This window comes from Camellia sinensis, chromosome 1 (genome assembly GCF_055761805.1).
Source record: "Camellia sinensis isolate YWXY chromosome 1, ASM5576180v1, whole genome shotgun sequence".
NCBI classification, from domain to species: Eukaryota; Viridiplantae; Streptophyta; class Magnoliopsida; order Ericales; family Theaceae; genus Camellia; species Camellia sinensis.
The window spans coordinates 26,535,599-26,555,275 of NC_138961.1; the positions used below are offsets into that span (position 1 = coordinate 26,535,599).

Consider the following 19,677-nt stretch of genomic DNA (forward strand, 5'->3'; position numbering starts at 1 on the left):
ATCACCCACACAATTTGGCGCCGTCTGTGGGAAAGAAATGAGAATAGATGGCCATCATCATACAAGATCAACGTAGCGGAAACGACGATTTTAGCAAAGATGGAGAATGTGTCGACATAAACAGAATGAAGACCCTTCCAGAAGGGACGCAAAGACAGGGGGCATGAGTGCTCCCAAGGAGATGACATTCGAGTATAGAAGAGCTTAGCCTAAGTGAGCAAATCCCGGATCCCGGATCCCAGATCCCAGAAGACATGATCTCGACCTAGATGAATAGGTCCGAGAAAAGAAGAGCTCAACTTGAGTGAGCAGATCCAAGATTCCAGAAGACAAGAGCTCGACACTTAAATCCGAGAAGAGAAGGGTTCAGTGAGCAAAATCTCATATCCTAGAAGATAAAAAAGAAACACACAATTAGGGGGCAGAGAGAAGACAAAGATGTTTAAACTTGTTGAAATTTGTAGCAATTTACAAATTGAAGTTAAACCGAGATTATTGTTTAACACTTGTTGAAATTTGTAGCAATTTACAAGTTGAAGTTAAACCGAGATTAATGTTTAACACTTGTTGAAATTTGTAGCAATTTACAAGTTGAAGTTAAACCGAGATTATTGTTTAACACTTGTTGAAATTTGTAGCAATTTACAAGTTGAAGTTAAACCGAGATGATGTTTAACACTTGTTGAAACTTAAAAAGTTTACAAGTTGAAGTTAAACCGAGATGATATTTAACACTTGTTGAAACTTGAGAAAAGTTTACAAGTTGAAGACTAAGGTTAAACACTTGTTGAAATTTTACGAAAAAATTTATAAGGTGAAACCAAGGTTATGTCAAGAAAGGTACTTTTGTACTTGTCGAGGTAAATCATCAGTTTGTATAACCGAGGTGTGTCACCCCGAGAAGGTTGCACAAGGATTGAAGTGTATATTAAAGATATACAAAACATTCTAAGTATAGAATCATGCAAAAGCAGTCAAGAGAAGACAAAGGTACAACCATTCAGAGAAGGAAAGTTGTATTAACATTCAAAAGGAGACATGTCGGCCTATAATGATGATCTCGGCTTAAGCCGATGTACTGGCAGGAAGTACCGATATAGGTTCCATCACCTCAGAATGCCGAGGTAATAGAACCTAGGGGGCAGTTGTGGGGATATATTTTCTGAGTACCAACACGTGGCCAAGGTGACGCCGACGTGTCAACCGAGGTGCCACGTGTCCTAATCATGACGTCGAGGTAATCTCGGCTAGGCTGAGGTTATCTGCGAGAATATCGAAATCCGAGATAAGCGGATAAGGGACAAGAGTCCTAGAATGGGAGAAGACTTCAGTTTGGGTTAAGATGAGACTCTTAGAGAGTTTATCCTAACCCTACTGGGAGTCCAAAATTAGCAGTAATTCTAAGTCCATTAGAGCTAGGCTCCTATTGGGACTAGGATTGTGTTGGCTATAAAAGGGAGGCACCCCCATGGGTCAAAGGTATGTCTTTTATGCTTTTGAGATTCTGTCTAGTGAGCTAAGCACTTTTGCTATCTTTGAGAGATGGATGAGCCACTGCCGGAGACTCTTCTTTCTGTTGCAGGTCGTTCGAGCTTAATCTATTATGCTAATGCTCTCCAGCTGAGTGCTTGATTGACAGTGTGATCGGAAAATCATCCACACAATTGATACTATTATAGTTTTGTTAGTTGTGTTGGTCTTGAATAGCAATGTAGTGGTTTAGTCTGGTTATTTGAAATGTGTATTAGAATTCTGTTGACATTTCAATTTTTGACAATGAAACGTAATCTTAAATTTCACATAATTAATTTTGTTACAAATGGTTATGATGATGATGAAGATGATGTATCTTTTAGTGTTTTTTTGTTTTTTGTTTTTTTTTCAAAAATTATTTTTGTTACAAATTATTTTGTTTTGTATCCTTTAGTGGTAGATGTGACGATAATAAAATTATTTTTTTGTTCGAGAATGGATTACATCATCCATCTCCGAAGTATGTCGTGGCACTATCATCACCACATCCACCGCTAACACAACTACTAATACATTGGTAAGAATGCCTTCACATTGGTAGAAAATAATTCTAATTTAAGTAGATAATTATAAATTATTTTCTTATTTCAATTTGTTTCAAATATTAGAATTATAGGAACTCAAATCACTTTCACATATCCTCAAAGTTTCTGACAATCAATTACATATTGGTGTTGAGCTTTTTTGGTAATAAAATCTCTCTGGTTTTCCAATGCACATTTGTTTTCTTCCTTCTTGGTGGCAGTATTGTGAAATGTGATTTGAATTATTAGTTTTTTTATTTTTGGGCTAGAGCAGATGCATGATGGGGCTCTGCCTTTGAGGAATGTTGAGAGTACATACAGAAAGCTGTTGAAACCCTTTTATCATCTGAGATATTTATGAAATAAATAAATGTGCAATTGATATAGTAAAAGTTGGGTTCTTTATGCATATGCATGTGTTGCTCACACGAGGGTAGGGTCTGAACTTTGTTGTATCGGTGACCTATTGCTTTCTTTAAGAGATGGTTGGGGATGATTTTATAATGGTTCACTAAAATGAAAGCGACTTTTCATGCCCAACTCTTGTGTTTGGATATAGATTTTCTTGGAAAGACTATCAATTTTGGGGCTAATTGTATAGTTGGATACAATTTTTTTTTATGAGCGTGTAACTCATAAAAAAAAAAAATAGAATTCATCTTATGTGAGAAAGATTGTTTCTAATTCTGTAATTGTTTTTTGTGAAAAAATATTTGCTTTTTAAGCAAGAGATCAAATAATTTGAATTTAAGAAATACATTCAAAACTTTTAGGTTTGATTTTATATATATATATATATATATATTAGAATAAAGCTTCAGACCCCCAGTGGGGGTGCTGGGGGTCTACTGTGATTGGTGGAAATTTTTTTTTTTTTTTTTGAGCCAATAACAGGCTGACACGTCACTGGGAGTCTGACGGGGGTCGCTCCCACTGGGGATCGGAAGCATTTCTGTATATTTTAATGTAAGTTTGGTTGGGTCAAACAAAGAAGGGCATATTTTGGCTTGTGTTTGGAAACATGTTTTTGGAAGAAAATTTCTAAAAACATGTTTGGTTACAAATTTTCTCAAAACAATTCCAAGATTACTTCTCTCTTGATTACACATCAATCAATCACCTTTTCTCTTTCCTCTCTCATTCTTAACCACTTTTTCTTTCACTCATATCTATTTAACTACAACAAAATATTAAATTATTCTAAACTCACAAATTTTAATATTTTCAAAATATACAACTAAACAAATCAAAAAAAATTTTAAATTCTCTCCCCAAATTTAAAAAAAAAAAATCATCTCACACACCTAAAAGGTTTCATTGGCAGAATGTCACTGGGAAGGAATTAAAAAAAAAAAAAAAAAAAAATTGTCAAAACCCAAAAAGGCAAAATAAGAGTAAGAGGGAACAGAGGGAAACAGCATAAAATGGGATTGGAATGGACTGGCATTATGCACAAAAGCACCACAGCAATGATGTCCCCCTCCCCTTCTTGCTCCCCCTGTCACTGTTGGATTGTCCCCAAAAATAAAACACAGAATTTAAAAAAACAAAATAGTAAAAATAAAGAGAAAATAACAAATCAGTGTAGGATTGAATTTTTTTTTTTTAAGATTAATGGTAAAATTTATAAATTTTAATTATTAAGTCATAAATTTTTTCATGTGCAAGTAATTATTTTTGAAAAGTACATCTAATTTGTGATTTTTAAAAAAATAAATCTTATTATATTATCATATATTTACATTGACATCATTTTGAGGTTAGGAGAAAATATAGCAATCTTTACAGTTTTGGCACAGTTACACTAATTTCATTTTAGTAAAGTTAAAGTGATCGAAACTAATAAAGATAATATGAAAATACAACGATACACAATGTAAGATATGTATTTTAATGTAAAAAATATAACAATATCATTTTTTTTATTTAGATGACTAATGAATTTCTAATGAAAAAGAGATTAAGTGTTATACAAATCAAAACCTTAAATGAGCTCGGTATAATTACATCAAATTTATAGTCTTATTTTATTTTCTTAAAATCTTAAAAGAAATCAATATAATTTACCCATTATATAATAGAAATTTACAATCAATAAAAGGAGATGAGGGGAAAGAAAAATTTATTTGACCTCATACATCACATCTCATAAATGAGAAAATATACGTCACGTAATTTTTGTTGCAACTTATATTACTGTTTATAATTTTTAAATTATTTTTGGGATAAAGGCATATTTGATGTAATTTATTTTATATTTTATTTTAAACGTTCATATCAATAAATTTAATGTATTTTTATTCACAATTTATGAGTTAAAAAATATTTAAATAAGTAAAAAATTTGGTTATCATAAAAGTTGAAGGATCAATATTTTTAATTATCAATATTAGATTTTTAAAAAAATTACGCCAAATAAATTATTTATGTCAAACCTAACTCTACTTAGGTATGGTTTGGGAAGTTGGGTTACCGGTTTTTTTGGTTAAAATAGTTACAAAAAAATAAAATAGGTTTTTTAGACCAATAAAACAAGATATCATATTCAACCCATAATCATTACATTCTTTTTCTCACAAAAAAGTTAAAAAAATCAAAAATCCTTTCCAAACCAGACTTTTTAACACCAAGTTAAAATAATCAAAAAAGTCAAAAAATTAAAAAGTCAAAAAACTAACTCACTTCTCAAATCATGCCTTACGAGTTACGTGGTAAATTTTTTAAAAAATGCTAAAGAATGATTTGTAACTTCATTTATAATGATATGATAAAAGAATAAATCTTAAGGGTTGGTTTGTTTTTAAATTAATCAATGATAAACATAGAATAATTATTTAATTTTTTTAATAATTATATTTTGAAAATCCCAACCTTATTCTGAAAAACTTTATAAACACATAATTGGTTAGAATACATGTTGATTTAGTCTTTGTTTGACAAGTGAATTTTTAAATATTTTTTTGATTAGACTAGTTATAAAAAGAAAAAATAGGATAAAAAATTAAAAAGATAAAGTGGTTTTTTTTTACTAAATTAGTCACAAAAATAAAATAGAATAAAAAGTTAACTAGACAAAATGTTACATCTAAATTATAATTATTTTATTTTTTCTGTCATAAAAGTCAAAAAAATAATCCAAATAAACATTTTAACCATAAATTAAAAAAATTAAAAAATTAACTCATTATCCAAACGAAACCTTAATAAATGGATTATTATAAGATCGAGTAATAAATTGTTAATTATCAGTATTAAAATTTTTAATTTAAAATAAAGTTACAGCAAAATGCCAACGAGTATCCACTGTACACAACATTGCACATAGAGAGAGAGAGAGAGAGAGGAGAGAGAGTATGGCGCCTGAAAACGTCGCCGTCCGATACGCCGTTTATTAACCTAACCACACCCAACAAGAAGAAGAACCTTCTTTTCTCACTCAATTCTCTCCCTCTCTCTCTCCGCCTTCTTTGACTGAGTCGACTCTCTCCACCCAACTCGAGTCGCCTCATCGGTTCATCCATTTCTCTCTCTAAAACAATCCTCAACAAAGGATCATCATCATCAGAGAGAGAGAGAGAGAGAGAGACACAGAGAGAGAGAGAGAGAGAGAGAGAGAGATATTGATCTGATTTCAATTATCTTCAACTCCGCTAAATTTGGCGGAGATCTCTGAAAAATTCTATCAAAAATTTCACTTCTTGATGCGTTAGGGTTTTGAGTAGGTGCGTGGTTTTGGGTTTGAGCTCTGAAGATGATGATATCAAGGGGCTTATTCGGCTGGTCGCCGCCGCATATCCAGCCGCTTACGCCGGTCTCGGAAGTGTCGGAGCCGCCGGAGTCGCCGTCGCCGTACCTGGACACCAGCGCTGAGCCGGTCCCCGTTGATATGGAGGAGGACATGGAGGATGGTGAGGAGATGGAACCACCGCCTGCCGCCGTGCCCTTCTCTCGGCTCTTCGCGTGCGCCGATCGGCTCGATTGGGTCTTGATGGTGGTCGGATCTCTCGCCGCCGCCGCTCACGGCACCGCGCTGGTGGTGTACTTGCATTACTTCGCCAAGATTATTCATCTGTTGGTTCGTGACAACCCGGATACGAGGGATGCTCAGCGTCATCTTCTTTTTGACGAGTTCACAGAGGTAGCGTTTTTAATTTCAATGCTCTGTTTCAGCTACAATTGGTCATGATTCTTGGGTCTCTGTATTGTGTTCTATTAACTTTATGTTCAGGAAAAATTTGATTTTTATTCTAATTTAGAACCATTTTATCACTTTTTAGTACTACTGGGTTTTGATAAAGAATACTTATTGGTGTTTGTTGTACATTCTTGGTGCTATGCATGATTTTCAGTCAGTTCTAGAACTTGATTAGAGTGGGAAAGATTATGGAAAGTTCTTTGGTAAGTAAAGTAAAGTAAATTTTCACCACAGGGGGCGTAACATACTGTTTGGGGAAATTTCCAAAAGTTGTCTGAACATCAATTTGCAATTGGAAATTGAGATTGAGCTTCTAAGAGGATCCGTGGGAAAATAACTAAACTTAGTATGTTGCCCATGTTAGTGTGAGCTTTTAATGTTTTCTTGGAATGATGGGGCTTGTGATTCATTGAACAAGCAGAGTAGCAGGCAGGTGGACAATCTGTTGTGCCCCACGTTGGCTTTCATCCATTTCCTGTTTCGTTCTATGGTGAGAGGGTTTACCATGCTTGGTTGTTGTTTAGGTGAATATCAAAATTGATATTTATTGTCCTGTTTTAATTCAAACATGGGATTCCCAGTGTCCTCATAGTTTGAAGTTGGTTTTCCTAGTTTAATATGATCTAGTATGGTTAATTGTTATAATTGGCTCTCTTGGTTCTCAGCTTCTCATAGATATTTACAGAAGATGCATGGTTGATTGTGAGAATTGGAGGGTTTTTGTTTACCTTACAAAGATACTATTTTGAATGACTTGCATTTGGTAAAAATACTGGAAATTTTTGTCATTGAGTCAGTGCTTTTTGAATAACTTCACTATGGGATGCGTAGCATACCGCTGACAGAGGTTAGATGTCTAAGTTGTTTAATTCCAAATCTGAGGGCATGGGAATTCAATTCTTAATCACCTTTAACTGTAGTTAAAACGATATTTATATGTAAGAAAGGTGTATAATATTGCTTTTGAATATTCATATGTTGTTGACCCCTATTTGAACCAATTTTTACATTTGTAGATATCTTTGAGTTTTGAGCAATGTTTATATATAGGAGTTTAGTTGCTTTGTTTTCTTTCATTTTAGTATAATTATACTGGTGTCATCCTGTTGTGGCCTTTATAATATATTAATATTTATCAAAAAAGTGTAGTGATAAAAAAAAATTACCATGTGAAACTTTGAGTGAACTAATGTTTCCCTTATTTCCACGTAAACACTATTTTTTAGGAGGTATCTGATATTCCATATGTTGAATGCACATCACCAACCTTTACCTCGGTCATCTTGTGCCTGACACACTTGGTACTTTGTCTATGAAAGTTTCCATGTAAGATAGGTGGGTCCATGCCTTCCACTTTTGAGGTGTCAAAAGCATATTTAATGGATGTGAAGGTCATTGAATTTCGTTGGAGTTACAAATGAGACTAGGAAGCAACCCACAAACAAACCACTAGAGGTCTCCTTGGAAAACTATAGCATCATCACCTTCCCTAAGAAATTTGATGATAGGCTATAATAAGAAACAAAATAATTGCCTCAAGCACTCGATCTTGGAGACAACTATTATATTGTAGGATAACAAAGTATTATTTAAGCCTCCCAAGCAACTATGAAGCACGGGTACGGGTACGGGTACGGGTACAGATACTGATACTGGTACGATACGGGTACGCCGATACGGTAAAATTAAAAAAAATAGAGTACGAGTACGAGTACGATTACGGCTTAGGACGCTTGTAAAAAATATTTATTTTTAATTTAGAATAATGCAAAAATTAATGAAATGCTTTAATTTGTTAATGTTCAATCTACAATTAACATTTAATGTCAAAAGTAAAGGTAGAAATGAAAATTAAATGTCAATATATTAAATAACTTACAAACCATTGTTTAATTTTAAAATCATGCTAAGTATAAAACAAAAAATAAAAAAGAAGTCTAGTGAAAGGAGTTTTATCTTTGTAGTAGAAGAAAATATTATTTCAACTGAGATACGATACGGCTTGGGTATATATTAGGTATGTCTGGATATACCAAAAATTAAGAAGAAAAAATTTAGATACGTGTTTAGTGTACTAGGTATGTATGCAGAAGTATCATACGAGATAGCAGACGCCGGTAAATATCCGGTACAGGTACGGCATATTTTTCGAAGTACCCATGCTTCATAGCCAAGCATTATGTTCTTCCTGCAACAGCTAATAGCCCAGATGAATTAATTACGTTGATGGAGCTGAATCTTGGTGGCTGAATGCTAGAATTATTATGAAGAACCTTGTTAGTTTCTCCTATCTCATGGAAAAAGTTGTTTTAGATTGGCAATATTTAAGTTAAGAACATCAAAAGGTCAGAGAAACTATGATTGTTAAAAATTAATGCCAACCAGTAAGTGGTAGCTTGAGCAGCAGCATTGTCAAGTTGAGATGCTAGATGTTCCTTGCCCTTGTATTTAACTCGAATTATGGATGAAAAGCTTTTTTAGTTGGCAGTGTCTAGTCATGATTTCTGGGTTTGTTTTATTATTCAAAAAATAAAAGAAGAAAGTTGCACTTTAATGGGAACGGTTGAAAGGACTTTTTGAATTGGGCACAACCATGGGTTATAGGTTGCAATGCATTCTGCATCTGGAAATTTTCCACAATCTATGCAGTTTAGGGCAAATAGCTTATTTCTATATGTTTTCATGTTAAACAGTTTAGCAATTTGAATTTGTTCTCTCTGCTTTTGGTAAACACCAATTGCTTCTCCACTATTTGATCTATAGAATATCTGGGTTGTATTCTAACCACCATTTTGTTTTTGTGATGAAATGAGAATGATTTAATATCCTCTATTTAGAAGGAAATAATAATTTTCTTTTAACCCTTCCCCTGTTTCTTTCCACCAACAGTAATTAGGTTAGGAAATTATAAGATAAAGAATCTTGACACTTGTCCTCTGAATTCAATCATTTTGAAAAGATGTTATCCACAAAGAAGAATACTTTAGTTCAATGTTTATTTTTATTTTTTAATTCCAAGATCTATACTTGAATCAACTTTTGATCTGAGAAATGAAGGCTGCAAATGAACTGGATTGCCATTTAACAAAATATTCAGAAGGAAAGAGATTGTCAATTAACTTTTTCTGTTATTTCTGCAGCTTACTTTGACCATTGTCTATATTGCCGTGGGTGTTTTTGCATGTGGTTGGATAGGTAAGCCAAATGTTCATGCACTATTCACTTTTCTTTTCTTTCTTTCCCCCACATGAATACTGATTCTTTGCAAGCAACAATACTAACTCATTTTATGTAATAGAGGTCTCATGCTGGATTATTACTGGAGAACGGCAGACTGCAGTGATCAGGTCAAAGTACGTTCAAGTATTATTAGATCAGGACATGAGTTTTTTTGATACATATGGGAATAATGGAGATATTGTAAGCCAAGTACTGAGTGATGTGCTGCTCATCCAGTCTGCTCTCAGTGAAAAAGTATGTAACAGATGTGAAACATTGCCTCAAAAAAGTATTATGTTTTACTATAGAAGTCAGCTGCTTTTGAATTGGTTTGCTCTTTTAAAATATCTTGTAATCTTTAATCACTTTTGGCTTGACAGGTCGGAAATTATATTCATAACATGGCCACCTTCTTTAGCGGCCTTGTGATTGGATTTCTCAACTGCTGGCAGATTGCCCTCATTACTTTAGCAACCGGTCCATTTATTGTTGCTGCAGGAGGAATATCAAATATATTTCTCCATAGGCTTGCTGAGAATATTCAAGATGCCTATGCCGAAGCAGCAAGCATTGCCGAGCAGGTTTTTGTATTTTTAATTTTCGCTTTGCCCCACCTCGCCTTTGTCCACCTTCTTACTTAATATTGCTTTGATTTTGGCTGACATTTTTGGTAACTCAGAGGATAGAATTGTGTAGAGTTCAAAACACAAAGTGCTAAATGGTTGCTTTATTATGCGACTGTTTATTGATCCCAATGACTGAATTATTGGGTGTGATATCTTTGTGCCTGTGTAATTTTAAGTATGTGAGATTTTTTTTGCTTAATCATTTTCTTATCTAGGTGCGTAATTTTTTGAATGTACTCAAATTATGTGTCATTGTTGGTCAAGAGTAGATGATTGCTCTTTATATATATTTATATATGTACAATGAAGATACTGTTGTAGCTTTATTAATCTATTGGATTGTAGTCATTTATATTTTATTGCTAGGAGGCTGTTGTCAGGGAGTTGGTTATAGGATTGGAAAAAATAGTGATTTTTTAAAGGATTGGTAGAGAACTTTATATACCTTACTGTCATGGCCAGTCACCATGGGTGATCAAAATTACATGCATATTAGTTCCTATGCACTATTAGGGATTGCATGTTTCTGTATCTGTGGCTGTATTGCTAAGAAGCACGGACACTTCTAAGAAGGTAACGTATCCATGTCGTATCCGTGTCGGACACCAACACTCTTTGGACACTTTCCCGACACGTGTCCAACACTCTTTAAAACGTGTCCTATTTTTTAAAGACCCGGACACTCTTTGGACACTTGGAGAATACATGTGTATCTCTTAAACACACGTGTCTATCAATTAGACACATGTGAAACCAATTATAAGTTTGAACAAAACAACTTAAGATACACTAATAAAACAAAAATCATATAAATTCATAAGAATTATTGTCATATTTAATATTTTTATTATCTTTGAATGATATATTCATATATATAACATATAATAAATATATAAAATTATATATTTCATGCGTGTCCCCCGCGTGTCGTGTCTTGCATTTTTTGAAAATTAGCGTGTCGGCGTGTCCGTGTCGTGTCACGTGTCCGTGTCCATGCTTCTTAGCTGTATTGGCTATGGCCATTAGCCTGTTATAGCACTTGAAGTTGGGCAAACTCTTTTAAGGCGTTATATTTTTTTCACTTTTATTCCATTCTAAAACCAAGGAGCTTCATTTTAATTTGACTTTATACTTTTAGTAATCAAAATAGTAAGATTTGAGTTCAACCATACCATATGTCTCAGAATTCAAGAGATCTATAATGGCATTTATTTTGAAGGTAGGATACTATTATGTCCAATGGAGCACTAATGGTTAAAAACTAAATTTTTTTTGTTATATAAATTATTGCCTACTATGTTGCAAACCTGGTCTTAAAAAAAAATAGTTAAAAAATTTAATGTTTTAGATTGAAAATAGTAATCAACGAGGTCAATCTTGAGATCTTAGGGTTGTGGTTTCTAAAATTTGTGTCACTTGGTAATTACAGGATATAATATAATTGTAGCATGGCACCAACAGCTGTTGATTAAATTTTAGTTGCTTTTGTGATTGGAGAAAATAAAAAGATTAATGTAGCTGACCTCAAGTAATTGAGACTAAGGCTTGTTGAGTGGAGTCAAATTTTATGATTGTCATTTTTACAGTGCTGATAAAGTGATAAGCTTGTTAGCCTTTGTTTGGTAACACCCCAATGAACTACTGATGGCACTAACAAATTGAGATGCTTGGACTTCTGGTCCCTGAAAGTTCGAATATTTTCATTTTAGAAACCTCGGAAGGTCGCCCAATATACGCAATATGCATGTCAATATAGCAGGATTGAGAGCCAAGCTTTTTGGTTGAAAAGATGTGTGTCCAAAATTTGCATTGCTTGATGAAATATAATCTTTTATTTCTGCAATTGTACCATCAATAGGTGTTTTATTATATTTGTTATCTGGTAACTTTAATTTATCAAAAAGTGGTTATTTGCAAATTTTATGGTGCTGAGGGGAGTACAAGCTTGTTACCTCTTACAATGGTACTGCAGCTAAGAATTGCTGTCACATGGTACTAATACAATGGAATACTTATACTTCTAGTTTCCAATTAGTAAGTTTAGATGCTTCTAGTTTGAAATCTGTAAATAAATTCACTTATTGTTTGCAATTCGTATTTTAAAAAATAGTTATTCTTTTCAAACTAGCAAGCTTGTTAGCTTATCTTAGTACCAATATTAATTGTAATCCTAAATATCATGGTGAAAATGTCCATGCAAATATTTTTTCTTGTCAGGTATCAATGTTACCAAACCAAACCACTCCAGTCCAAATTAGTCCTTGTGTCTCAATCAAGTGGGGTTGGTTACATGAATATATATATATATATATATTGCCATTTTGCTCTGTTAAGGGCTATATGCTTAGTTAAATTAAATAAATTTACATCATTCTTTGCTATAAATACTGAGAAAAATTAAATAGGCACCGAATTACAGTTTTTTTTTTTTTTTTTTAATTTAAATATTATTATTTTTATCTTTTTCTCCTCTTCAACATTCATGGACTGATCATCTTGCTGCAACAAAGCAAAGCTTAGGAATGAATCTAACGGAACTGTGGACCACAACTTGAAACCATGAACCACCAAACAGTGAGGTCATCATGCCATGAATAATGACATCATTGACATGTAGTGGGCAATGAACACGATCAGTTACAGACTTCAAGTCACAATTAAAGGCTACCATTGATCAATTTTCACTACAATATCTCATGTTAATTAAGGTCTTCCCCCATAACATTTCCGGAGATCATATCACTCTTTCTGATCGTTGCATCTATAGGTCTTTGTTGTTAGGCATCGATGTTGATAAAATAAAATTTAAGATCCATAGTAAATAAATCATGCTTTCTCTATCAAAAATCGTTTTTCCAATTATTATAAAAATTATATTTGGCAACCTAGGTTGAAATATGCATTTCAATTAGTTTGTAGGAGTTCTTTGTTGGGAAGAAAACATGTGCAATTTATTAACTTGTTCTCATTATTACTGACTGACACTCCTGATAGCAGCGTATTGTCACCATGACCTTGACCATTATTTGCAACCGATATTGTGGTTTAAATCCATGCCTTTTACGATTTATCTAGTTTGTGTAACTCCCTTCCAATACTTTGTGTTTGTGAGTTTAACTTGTGGTATACATGCATTTATATATGCTTGTGTATATGCATTTATGCAGAAGATAAAAAATATGGAAGTAGTAATAATACAATAAATTGATCATTAAATTTAAGTTATAAGTCTCTCGTAGAACACTTATATTAATGTCAGACTTTTTGTAAGTGCCAACAGCCAACAAGTTCTGGACATGGTAAATTTGGTTTCCGTATCAATGAGTGCTCATCTTGCTTTTATCAATTATCATTAGTGAGTTTCTTGAATCCTACTGACTCTTGGATGCCATTCTCTTTTTCTATAATTTTCAGGCAGTTTCCTATATTCGAACCTTGTATGCATTTACGAACGAAACACTGGCCAAGTATTCTTATGCAACTTCACTACAAGCAACTCTGAGATATGGTATATTGATAAGTCTGGTGCAAGGTCTTGGACTCGGATTTACATATGGGCTTGCAATTTGTTCTTGTGCCTTACAACTTTGGGTTGGAAGATTCCTGGTGACTCATAGAAAAGCTCATGGTGGTGAAATTATAACAGCCCTGTTTGCTGTAATTTTAAGTGGCCTGTAAGCATCCTGCTTTTGCTTTGTTGTCCTAGCTGTCATTTTTACTGAGTTCCCTACATAGCGAATTTTGGAAATGCACAAAAATGTTTGAAAAAAAGTGAAACTTTTCTAAATGTATGTACTAATAATTAATTTATTGAACATGTTTTGAGGTTTGCTAATCCATTCACATAGAGGGTATAATAAATGACAATTGGGCATTAAATGTCAAATAAACTGAAAATCATTAAATTATTCATTAGGCATATCTATGTTACCATGTACAAGTGATTATGATTTCTAATGTTCATAAGGTTCCTGTCAAACAAGGTAAACAATAATAATAATGGTAGTAATAATAATATTTATCAAAAAAATAAAATAAAAATAATGGTAGTAATAATAATAAAAACAAACATCATGTGGGTTCCAAGGTGTCCCGAGGGGGTGGGGTTAGGGAGGAGGGAATGAAAACTTGTTTTCAAAACATGAGAATGCTCAAATTTTTTTTTTTCCTCTAAATTTGTGGAAAATTTGAAAACAAACACAGAAAATGGAAAACAAACATGTTACTGAACATAACCTAGGAGTTTGATTTTCTAATAATGTTTGTGTTAGTTTCTTGGGAAATGGAAACATTTCACCTGTTTTGCTGGAAACAAACAAAAGTATGAAACAAAATTTGTTCGTTGCTTATATATGATTTCTTGGTGCTTCAGTGGGCTGAATCAAGCAGCTACAAATTTCTACTCTTTTGAACAAGGGAGAATTGCTGCTTATAGACTCTATGAGATGATAAGCCGTTCATCCTCTGCCGCTAATCATGATGGAAATACTCTATCTTCTGTACAAGGAAACATTGAGTTTCGAAATGTATATTTCAGCTATCTATCCCGTCCTGAGATTCCTATCTTGAGTGGGTTCTACCTCACGGTACCTGCTAAAAAAACAGTGGCACTTGTTGGCAGAAATGGGTCTGGAAAAAGCAGTATTATACCACTCATGGAACGGTTTTATGATCCCACATTAGGTATGCATATATATGTATTTCCCATTTCAGCGGGTGTGCATGTTATAACAATTAAGGTTTTGCTGAAGCCTTAATGATCCTATCTTATTACAAATTCTTATGGTTTTCCATTGTGTGCTGCAGGAGAAGTCCTTTTGGATGGAGAGAATATAAAGAACCTCAAACTGGAATGGCTAAGAAGCCAAATTGGTTTAGTCACCCAGGAACCTGCATTGTTAAGTCTGAGTATTAGAGACAACATTGCTTATGGGCGGTCTGATGCTACGTTGGACCAGATTGAGGAAGCTGCCAAAATAGCACATGCACATACATTTATCAGCTCACTTGAGAAAGGTTATGAGACACAGGTAAAATTTGAGTGATAAAATATCTATCTAAACTATATTTCTTAGTTGATTCTGTATTGATCTCATAACTGGCCGTTGGGAATTTGTTTCCTTCTATGCATGTCAGGTCGGTAGGGCTGGTTTAGCATTGACAGAAGAACAGAAAATAAAACTCTCGGTTGCTAGGGCAGTGCTTTCAAATCCTTCTATTCTTCTTCTTGATGAGGTTACTGGTGGACTTGATTTTGAAGCTGAAAGATCTGTCCAAGAGGCTCTAGATCTCCTCATGTTAGGGCGATCAACTATTATTATTGCTCGGCGGCTTAGTCTTATAAGAAATGCTGATTTTATAGCAGTGATGGAAGAGGGTCAGCTAGTTGAAATGGGAATACATGATGAATTAATAGCCTTGGATGGCCTTTATGCAGAGCTTCTCAAATGTGAAGAAGCAGCAAAACTTCCACGGAGGTATTCTAATAAGAAAACTTATGCTTTTGTTGAACATGGTAAATTATCTTGTATGAGGCACTGCTTTTCAAGGTTCTACATATGAATATATAGGCACGAGAATAATCCTTCTTATTACACTATGTTCTTTGTAATAGTTAAATATTATCTCTTTAATACTTCTTTGTGTGTTCTTTATCTTTATCCAGGATGCCAATGAGGAACTATAAGGAAACTGCAGCTTTCCAAATTGAAAAAGATTCATCAGCAAGTCAAAGCTTCCAAGAACCATCATCTCCTAAAATGGTCAAATCGCCATCTCTTCAAAGAGTTTCTGGTATCCATTCATTCCAGCACCCAGATGTTGCATTCAATTCACATGAATCCCCAAGAGTTCGTAGCCCCCCGCCAGAGCAAATGGTGGAAAATGGTGTGCCCTTGGATGGTACAGAAAAGGAACCATCTATAAGAAGGCAGGATAGTTTCGAAATGAGACTCCCGGAGTTACCCAAAATTGATGTTATGTCTGGGAATAAACAAACAACCAATGCTTCTGATCCTGAATCTCCTGTCTCACCACTCTTAACATCTGATCCCAAAAATGAACGATCTCATTCGCAAACTTTTAGTCGGCCACATAGCCAATCTGATGACATGGCAGTGAAAGTGCAGGAAGCAGAGAATAAACGATCTCGAAACGCACCATCGTTGTGGAGGCTTGTAGAGCTTAGCTTAGCAGAGTGGCTTTATGCTGTTCTAGGAAGCACTGGTGCTGCCATCTTTGGATCTTTTAATCCACTCCTTGCTTATGTTATTGCATTGGTAGTTACAGCATACTACAGAGAAGATCATCACCTACGCGAGGAAGTAAACAAGTGGTGCTTAATTATTACCTGCATGGGAATTGTGACAGTGGTTGCCAATTTCCTGCAGCACTTCTACTTCGGTATAATGGGGGAGAAAATGACTGAACGAGTGAGGAGAATGATGTTCTCAGGTACATGACTCGTTCCCAAATAGATTCTCCCCCCCCCCCCCCCCCCCCCCCCCCCCTTTCTATCTTCTGTCTGGCTTAACATAATATATGTATGTATTTCTACTTCACAAGCCGCCTTATTTTGTTCTTACTGTGTTCTGGATATGTACTTCTAACTCATTATGAGTGCATAATCTAGCTTTAGTGTGGTTTTATCTAATACCTTAATGTTACAGCAATGCTGCGTAATGAAGTTGGATGGTTTGATGATGAGGAAAACAGTGCTGACACCTTATCCATGCGTTTAGCAAATGATGCTACATTTGTGAGAGCGGCTTTTAGCAATCGGCTTTCTATATTTATACAAGACAGTGCGGCTGTTGCAGTAGCGGTTCTTATTGGGATGTTTCTACATTGGCGATTGGCACTAGTTGCTTTGGCGACCCTACCAGTTCTTACTGTTTCAGCTATTGCACAGGTTTGCATCATGTCTACATGCTTTTCTATGAAAATTCTATATATAGGTAATGACAAAATGAGTGCTTAATACTTCGCTCAATTGTTATCTCAGTTCATCACTGATTGAATAAACACCTGCAGATGACTACTCATAAGTTTCGAAGGGCTATTCTACATCAATCTGATGGGGAACAAAAGTTTATGTTCCTAGTTTTAAAATTTTAGAGTTTTGTAAAGTTTTTGTTCCTATTTTCTTGCTCACATGGTGTCTTTCTCTGTTTTTTACTTTACTTCACATTATGTAGGATGAATTTTGTTCTTCAGGTTCTATGTTTTGTTCAAATGGTTGCTTTATGATGTGTTTGGTTGGGGAATTTGGAGAGGGATTTGGAAAGGAAAAGGGGAAAGGTGTGTGAAACTAGGTGAAATATAGGCATGTTTTATTCTCATTTCACCTACCTTTTCCATTTTCCTTTCCAAATCCCTCCCCATATGCTCCAACCACACACAACATTAATCATTATGTTATAATAGGCATTTGTTGGTATGAGGTTAAGAGTGATCAATTTGTTATGCAAAGCCGGACCAATAAGCTGTAGTTCAATTTTTTTTACCATGATTAAAATTTTGGATGAAGAGAAAAAGGGGAGTAGATCCATCAAATCTCTTGTAGCTCTGTAGGTTTGAAATTCACCACCTCAACTGAGGAGTCTCTCTCTCTCTGATGGACAAATGAGGATAATTCTCTTTGAAATTTGGAGGGTGGTTTTATTTATCTGTGATGAGGGACTTTTATTTCTACGTATTGATTCAAAATTTATTTTCCGTACCTGAAGCACTACGATTTATTTGATACTTTCCCCAAATCCTGAGCAGCTACCAATTTAAATTTTGCAGAAGTTGTGGCTTGCTGGATTCTCTAAGGGCATACAAGAGATGCACAGAAAGGCTTCTTTGGTTCTTGAGGATGCTGTTAGAAACATTTACACTGTTGTAGCATTCTGTGCTGGTAACAAGGTTATGGAGCTCTACAGATTGCAACTACAAAAAATATTCAAGCAGAGCTTCCTTCATGGGATGGCTATCGGTCTTGGATTTGGATTTTCACAGTTCCTTCTTTTTGCCTGCAATGCTCTTCTTCTCTGGTACGCCGCTTACTCTGTTAAAAATCACTATATGCATCTGCATACAGCTATCAAGGAATACATGGTGTTCTCTTTTGCAACATTTGCACTAGTGGAGCCTTTTGGCTTGGCTCCCTATATACTTAAGCGGCGGAAATCGCTTACTTCAGTATTTGAGATCATAGATCGTGTGCCTAAGATTGAACCAGATGATAATTCAGCAATGAAACCCCCCAATGTTTATGGAAGCATTGAGTTGAAAAATGTCGACTTTTCTTACCCAACTCGCCCAGAAGTGTTGGTATTGAGTAATTTTAGCCTCAAAGTCAATGGGGGACAAACTATAGCTGTGGTGGGAGTTTCAGGGTCTGGGAAGAGCACTATAATATCATTGATTGAGAGGTTTTATGACCCGGTTGCTGGTCAGGTTTTACTTGATGGTCGAGATTTGAAACTTTTCAACTTGAGATGGTTGAGGAGCCACATGGGTCTTGTTCAGCAGGAACCGATTATCTTCTCAACAACAATAAGGGAAAACATCATCTATGCAAGGCACAATGCAAGTGAATCAGAGATGAAAGAGGCAGCAAGAATCGCAAATGCTCACCATTTCATCAGCAGCTTGCCACATGGTTACGACACACATGTGGGGATGAGGGGTGTGGACCTAACCCCAGGACAGAAACAAAGAATCGCAATTGCACGTGTTGTGTTGAAGAACGCACCTATTTTGCTATTGGATGAAGCAAGCTCATCGATCGAGTCTGAGTCAAGCCGAGTAGTTCAGGAGGCTCTTGATACATTGATCATGGGGAACAAAACCACCATTCTAATAGCCCATAGAGCAGCTATGATGAGGCATGTAGACAACATCGTAGTACTTAATGGGGGGAGAATAGTAGAGGAAGGGGCGCATGATTCGTTGATGGCGAAGAATGGTTTGTATGTCCGTTTGATGCAACCTCACTTTGGGAAGGGCTTGCGTCAGCATAGACTTATTTAGGCAGGGTTTTGGAATTGGTATTAATTTGTGTTTGGTGCATGGGGAAAAGTCTGCCCATTTTTCAAGAAGGATGAGAATTTCTGCAATGGTAGTTGAGATAAACAAACAATGATGAGGTCTGACGCTGATGTTCATAATGGTGGTTTGGTGGCATTGGTAGTTAAATTGTGCAAATTTAGCAGGTGAGAAGTAGGGTTTTTTTTGTTTTTCAGAATTCAGTTAGTTTGTGGGGACAAGGTCTCAGGTTTAGATACATATTCTTTTGGAGGCAAAAGCATATCATTAGGTTAGGATTGTGATTTTTGTCTCCATGGTATATTGATTTGTTAATTATAGAGTGGAATGCAGTTGTAATTTCTCTCTGAATTTTTTTTTTTTTTTTTTTTAGTTTGCTTGTCTGTGTGTATGGTTGATTGAGCTGTCTCTCTCTCTCTCTTGGCGGCAGTTCTCACTAATTTTCCTGGTTGTAGATCGTTCTTTCTTCCATTTGTGAAAAAATACATTAGCTTTAAAGGACGATAAAGTGAAAGGCATTTGTTGAAACTCTTTATTTTTGTATATA

General features: G+C 34.9%; 1 protein-coding gene across 1 annotated transcript; it reads left to right on the top strand.

The window, feature by feature from the left end:
• Positions 1 to 5,335: 5,335 nt before the first annotated feature.
• LOC114323451 (ABC transporter B family member 20-like) lies at positions 5,336 to 19,481 on the top strand. The gene is made up of 11 exons (XM_028271064.2): positions 5,336 to 6,195; positions 9,393 to 9,447; positions 9,551 to 9,726; positions 9,852 to 10,052; positions 13,512 to 13,771; positions 14,470 to 14,780; positions 14,904 to 15,127; positions 15,234 to 15,574; positions 15,763 to 16,550; positions 16,766 to 17,007; positions 17,886 to 19,481. Exons 1-11 carry the CDS (start codon positions 5,809 to 5,811, stop codon positions 19,113 to 19,115), a joined length of 4,215 nt encoding a protein of 1,404 aa, XP_028126865.2. The 5' UTR covers positions 5,336 to 5,808; the 3' UTR covers positions 19,116 to 19,481.
• Positions 19,482 to 19,677: the final 196 nt, after the last annotated feature.

Excerpts from the sequence above, each read along its gene's own strand:
- LOC114323451 (XM_028271064.2), top strand. The coding sequence starts at position 5,809 with ATGATGATATCAAGGGGCTTATTCGGCTGGTCGCCGCCGCATATCCAG. Across the intron at positions 13,772-14,469 it reads GCTGTAATTTTAAGTGGCCT|TGGGCTGAATCAAGCAGCTA; the intron begins GTAAGCATCCTG and ends TTGGTGCTTCAG. Across the intron at positions 14,781-14,903 it reads GTTTTATGATCCCACATTAG|GAGAAGTCCTTTTGGATGGA; the intron begins GTATGCATATAT and ends TGTGTGCTGCAG.